Source organism: Epinephelus lanceolatus, chromosome 24 (genome assembly GCF_041903045.1).
Source record: "Epinephelus lanceolatus isolate andai-2023 chromosome 24, ASM4190304v1, whole genome shotgun sequence".
Taxonomy (NCBI): Eukaryota; Metazoa; Chordata; class Actinopteri; order Perciformes; family Serranidae; genus Epinephelus; species Epinephelus lanceolatus.
In genome coordinates, this window is record NC_135757.1 from 18,378,331 (window position 1) to 18,384,330 (window position 6,000).

The following is a 6,000-nucleotide window of genomic DNA, read 5'->3' on the forward strand; positions in this document are numbered from 1 at the left end:
ATATTGAAAATGTTATTTCAGTGGAGGAAATGGCTAACGTTTCTCACGAACAAGTGCAAAATGGGCAAAAAGCATGCAGTGAATAATAAAAATAAACATTTCAGTGATACAGAGTGTTTGAAGCAGTTTGGAAAACCTTGAAAATGTGCTTTTCCGACTAGCAGAAGTCAAATAAATAGCACATTTCCTTCAGTTTGGATGAGGAAATGATAAACGGTGCATTTTCTGTGACATGTGCCAAGACTTACCTTCGTCATGAGGAGCAGATATCCACGTACCAACGCTCACTTATACCTCAGATCTCACAATTTGCCGTTTGTCCTCAGGCACCAGACTCCACAGCTCAATAGTCAACAAATACAGACAAATCAGAGCAGCCCCTTCATGTGTTGCGAGGCAGCTAACCACAGTCTCAGAACACACTCGCAGTGTTTTCACAATCCAAGCTCTGTCAGCCATTATTATGTCAATTATCCCCTTTGCTTCACAGTTACTGTGAAATTCACCCCGTGATGCTCAAGTGCTTCCATCTGAGACAGCACCTGTCAGCCAGAAGCCTCAACAACACTGCTATCTTTATAAAAACAGTGTCTGTGCTGTTAGCTACACAGCAGCCAGGTTATGTGTGATGTGCATGGAATAATGTTCATTTCTTGTGCTCTGTTAGGCCTCTGGTGTGTGACGACATCCAGGCAGATGTGGAGGACGGCCAGCTGCAGTTTTTCTACATTCTGGCTTTTGTTCTGCAAGGTGACATTTCTGTTAATTCTGCAAAAACATGCACTGTAATCTTTATTCTGCGTCTGCTACCTAAATCTCTCTGATATCAGTCAAGGGTTCTGCCTTCATCTGCGTTCCTCCTTTGCGCTGATCCTGACCGAGTTCTCTATATGTTCACGTTATACAAGTAAGATCAGATTTCAAGACTCAACATGTCATGTGTAATGAGGTCTGAAGATGTAAAGATCAGTGCTGTCAGGGGTTTATTACTTTTGAGGCTGTTATGTTCCTGTCATCTTTCCTGGTGGTGCTCTGTATGTACACACACAACTAGATATTTCTCATTTGTATTTATCAGGGAATTTAGCTAACAGTCTCGAGGAAAAAACAAATAAGCAAGATCATAACATTTATTTTAACCAGCTGGAAAACAGCCGAGGGTAAATGCTACAATAAAAGTCTGTATAATATTCCTGCGACACCAGAAATATATAAGAGACATGCCTGGGAGTAATGCTAAATGAGACAAACAATAACAAAATAGATACAAGATTATTGACTTCTTAAAACAAATTAGGCTGGACTAATTATTCAGTACTGTACCTCCTGTACATACAGGGATGGAGGAAAGGAAGGAAGGGAAGGAAACAAAGAATGGAGGGAGCGAAAAGAAAAGGAAGGAAAGAAAGGAGATAGGGAGGGAAAGGAAGACAGTGAAGAAAGCAAAAAGGGATGGGAGGAATGGATGGAAGGAAAAAAGGGAGGGTGGAAAAAGAAAGGAAGAAAGTGAAGAAAGTAAGGGAGGAATGGAAAAGGAAAATGGAAAGGAGGGAGGTAAGGAAAGGAAAAAAGTAAAAGAAGGATGGAAATAGAGGAAGGAGGAAGGAAGGGATTGAGGGAGTGAAAGATGAAAAGGAAGAAATGGAGGGAGAGAGAGAAAGGAAGAAAGTGAGGAAAGTACAAGAGGGATAGAAGGGAAGGAAGGAATGCATGAAGGGAGGGAGGGAAAGTAAGCAACAGAATGAAGTAAAGGAGGAATAGAAGGAGAGGAAGAATTTGAAGTAAGAAGGAAAGGAAGGAGGTAAGAAAGTGAAAGAAGGAAAGGAATTAAGGGAAAAAGGAAGAGTGGAAAAGGAAGAAAGTTAAGGAGGGCTGGTAAAAAGTGAAGGAAGAAAATGAGGAAGGGACAGGAGGGAGGGAAAGTAAGAAAGAATGAAGTAAAGAAGGGATGGAAGGAAGGGAGGAAAAGGAAGTAATGATGGAACGGTAGGAGGTAGGGAAAGGAAGAAAGTGAAAGACAGGATGGGAAAGGGGAAGAATGGAAAAAAGGGAGAGAGGGAGAGAAAGGAAGAAAGTGAGGAAAGTAAAACAGGGATAGAAGGAAAGGAAGGAAGGAAAACAGGAAGCTTGGAAAAGAAAGAAAGTGAAGGAGGGCTGGTAAAAAGTGAAGGAAAAGAGGAAGGGAGGGAGAGAAAGTAAGAGAAGGAAATAAAGAAGGGATGGAAGGAAAGTGCGTAGGAAAGGAAGAAACAGAAGGAATAAAGTATCTTTAAGATAAACCAAACTTTGGCAGGAAGAGAAAATATGGAAGAGAAGAATGATGCATTGGAAGCAGCTGACGTGTGGTACCTGTTAAAGATCTCTTCACCTTTGCCCTATAATGAGTCAGGAATCTGTTGTTGTGACCCAGCTAAATGACTGGAGACTGATAGGTATGCATGTCGTCCGTACATGTGCTCCGCTGCTACAGGATGCCTCACTGTCTGTGCTTCAGCACACATAAAGCCAAGGTAGCTGCAGGCTACACACAGCTGTGCACACCCGTGGAATTTCAAGTGCTGTAATTTTGGCGTGCCTAGATCTGCCTTTACCTCTGCTGAAGATGGAGCGTTATGACAATACTGTAATGCTGAAACTCATCTCTGTAGCAGAATGGTAATTTGTAAAGCTTTTAAAGGTTGGGATTCAAGACTGTCAACAAAAGTACAGTACTAAATCAGGCTAAAACCAACACTTGAAGACAGCTTTACCTTTTTCTTAGAACTACATAGGGTGGGGAAAGAGGGCAAAGTTCACTTATCATGTGGCCTTTTTTGAATATGTTGGAGCTAGATGGCACTTGGCTTATTTTATTCATTTAACCTTTATTTAACCAGGAAGTCCCATTGAGACGGAACATCTCTTTACCAAGAGAGACCTGGGCGAGGTAGCAGCCAGTCAAAACACAGTGAACTGTCTCTTTGAATACTTCAAACTACAATCATGAGGGAAAATTAAATGATGAAAAGGCCATTTAAAGAATGTGACACAGCTCCTATTTTTCTTTCAGAGGACCTTTGGACTCCACTGACAGTCCTGGCAACCCGGGAAACCCTGTACCTGCTCAGAGAAGACCACCAGTGGAGGAAAACCTCAATTGACCCGACAGTGAATGAAAGCAAAGAACCGAGCAGCGGGAGCGTTACCATTTTAGAAACGCTGCCAATCAGCTGCGTGAGCTCAGTCCACCTTTGGCCTTCAGATCAGTGCAGGATGGATATTAAGCTTTACGATGAGGTGAGTGTGCAAGTGCGGTTTGGGGGCTTTCTTAAGGATCAAGAAAAGATTCACAGTCTTTTGACAGTTTGTGCTGAATTTTTACATCCACCTGTTTTCGTGCGCACTAAGCTCAGTCCTGTGTCTGTGAATAAATCCATGTCAGCTGTTATTTGCATCATGATAGAAGAACAAAAACAAGCAGATTAGTCTTGTTGATTGTAGTCTTGTATGCAAACACTCAGCAGCAGCAGCCTGTTGCAGTTTGTTGTGTTGTCAAGTTTCCCTGGGATTAACTGCTTTAATTTCTAAAGTTTGTCTCGCTGTGCTTTTTCCCCCACAGACGGTGAAACAGGAGAAGACGTGGTGTGTGCGCTCGGAGAGCACCGAGCTCCTCCAGGGTCTGTTGGCCTGGGTCAGAGCACAGTGGGAGACCATGTTTGGAGTGAAACTGCACACAACCCTGCAAGACAAAGCAGCATGATGGGGGAGGGCATGAAAAAAGTTACAGACTGTGTGTGTTTTGTGAGCATGAATCTGTGTGTTGGTACGGGCGATTGTTTAGTGAGCGTGAGCAAGTTTTTCTTTATTTTCTCTCTGCGCAGTCTGCACTCAGTCTGGTCCCATTACGCTCGTTGCTTTCATCGTCTTTTCAGCCAAGAACTTGGAAATGATTGCACTCATTCATGTGGCACACGAGCCTGTAAAAGCGCTGGTTGCATAATTCTTTATCCTCCATATACCATCCTGCTTTGTCTACAGCTGAAATGGAGTGTGCCTTGTTTTGTGTTTTTAACGGCTACCATGTTTTCATGTTGAAATGCACCTTAATGCATCTCGTTTTGTTCCTCAGTCACTGTAGCATCGGGCTGAGGCGGAGCAGATTTGAGGTTTGGGAACTAAGAGGGCATTTGTTTGGGGGTTTGCAAGAAGCTGAGCCTAAAATATGTCACCCCCCCCCTCATTAAGTTGGACAGAGCCCTTTCTTGCCGTCTTAGGGTGCAGTGTGTTGTAACATCACGCACTCAACACGAGGTTGGGGGTGCTTCTAAAAGGTCATGGTTCAAGATGGTGTCATTGAGGGTAAATGGATACCAGAAGTGCAAATGTGCAGAAATTTGGTGAACTTCTCAGAGATGAGCAGTAGCAGATCTTTCCTTTAAAACTGGGGAACATAATTTGTTTTATTAATTTGCAACCTTGGTGTATTTTTTGTTTACTTTCTGCTAAGCTCTGTCATCATTCAGTAAGTGCAGTGGATTTATATTACTGAGTAAATCAACTAAATCCTTATGTTGAAGGGACAGTTCACCCCAAAATCAGAAATACGTATTACCTGTAGTGCTGCTTATCAATCTAGATTGTTTGCTGTGAGTTTCCGAGCGTTGGAGATATCAGCCGTAAAGATGTCTGTCTTCTCTCCAATATAATGGAACTAGATAGCACTCAGCTTGTGGTACTAAAAGCACTAAAAAATACATTTAAAAAACTCAACAGCGACGTCTCTTTCCAGAAATCATGACCCAGTTACTCAAGATAATCCACAGACCTTGTTGTGAGCAGTTTCATGTAGGAACTATTTTCTTTTTACTAAATTACACCCACCAAGTGTATCACTGTGCAGAAGGAAGCATGCATCTACTGCTAGCTAACTTAGCACCACCATGCTAGCAAACATCACAGCTCAGCTAATGAGGACACCATTAATGTTTATATGTCACACTGTCACAAGCACAAGCCTCTCGTCTATGAGTAGATGCACATTTCCTTCTGCAAGGTGATACAGGTGGCAGGAGTAGTTTGCTAGAAATAGTTCCTTCATGAAACTGCTCACAACAAGGTCTGTGGATTATCTTGAGTAACTGGATCATGATTTCTGGAAAGAGACATTTGGAGGCCGCAAGTCACTGCCCAAGCGGCGGATTTCGATGACTTCGGAGTGAGACTGGATTGGAGGGCCTGGAGTTGGATAGGTCAAGCAAATTCAGAACTTTCACCTGGGAGCCCATTTCCCATGTGACACCGAAAGTCAGTCAAGTTATTTTCATAACAACATAGTGTGCTAGTATGTGTAGTATACGACGCTAGTTACGTATGTCACGTGACGTTACATTACATTGGTAACACATGTAGTTACAAACCATGATGCTTTTTTCTAAGTTTATCTAGACTGATAAACAGCACACCAGGTGAGAAAAAAATTATCTATTTTTGATTTAGGGAACTGTCCCTTTAATTCAGCTCATCTATCACTTTAAATGCTGTGTGCATTACGTATGTAGCTGCTACAATGTGATTGTGTACACATTGTCATCATGCACAGATGCAGTAAAGATCAAATGGAGCTCAGCACTGTTAATTTAGTGTAACCACTCTAACGTAACTTATTTCTTTATTGGCATTTTTTCATGATGGGTTAATGCAACAAAAGTCTTTTATTTTTATATAAATATGGAAAAAAGATCTCATGTATGATGTGTATAATTGAATATAAAAGTAATGTGTTCTTTTGTGGCTTTTTTGTGTGGTTTCCTTTTTCCTTTTTCAAGTCAAAATCAGAATTTCACCAGGGCAATGTAGCGTCATTGTAAATGTTCAGAATCAACCAGCAGAAACTTGTGAATGAGATCATTTTAACTTTTATTTTGCGGATTGTTTGATTCCTTCACTGGTGCTAAATAACAGCCGTGGAGCTGCTGTCTTCACCAGCCACTTCTCCTTTATTGGGTCAGCTTAATCACTACA

The 6,000-nt window shown here is 41.8% G+C and overlaps 1 protein-coding gene across 2 annotated transcripts in view; it reads left to right on the top strand.

Annotated features, from left to right (window-relative positions):
* stk11ip (serine/threonine kinase 11 interacting protein) overlaps positions 1–5,765 on the top strand; it is a 40,850-nt gene extending 35,085 nt beyond the window's left edge. For both annotated transcript variants that reach the window (XM_033616293.2, XM_033616294.2), the window contains exons 24-26: positions 668–750; positions 3,050–3,276; positions 3,599–5,765. In XM_033616293.2, the coding sequence (XP_033472184.1) occupies positions 668–750; positions 3,050–3,276; positions 3,599–3,739 (451 nt within the window). In that variant the 3' untranslated portion in view covers positions 3,740–5,765. The remainder of the gene's footprint in view (positions 1–667; positions 751–3,049; positions 3,277–3,598) is intronic.
* The last annotated feature ends 235 nt before the right edge of the window (positions 5,766–6,000 follow it).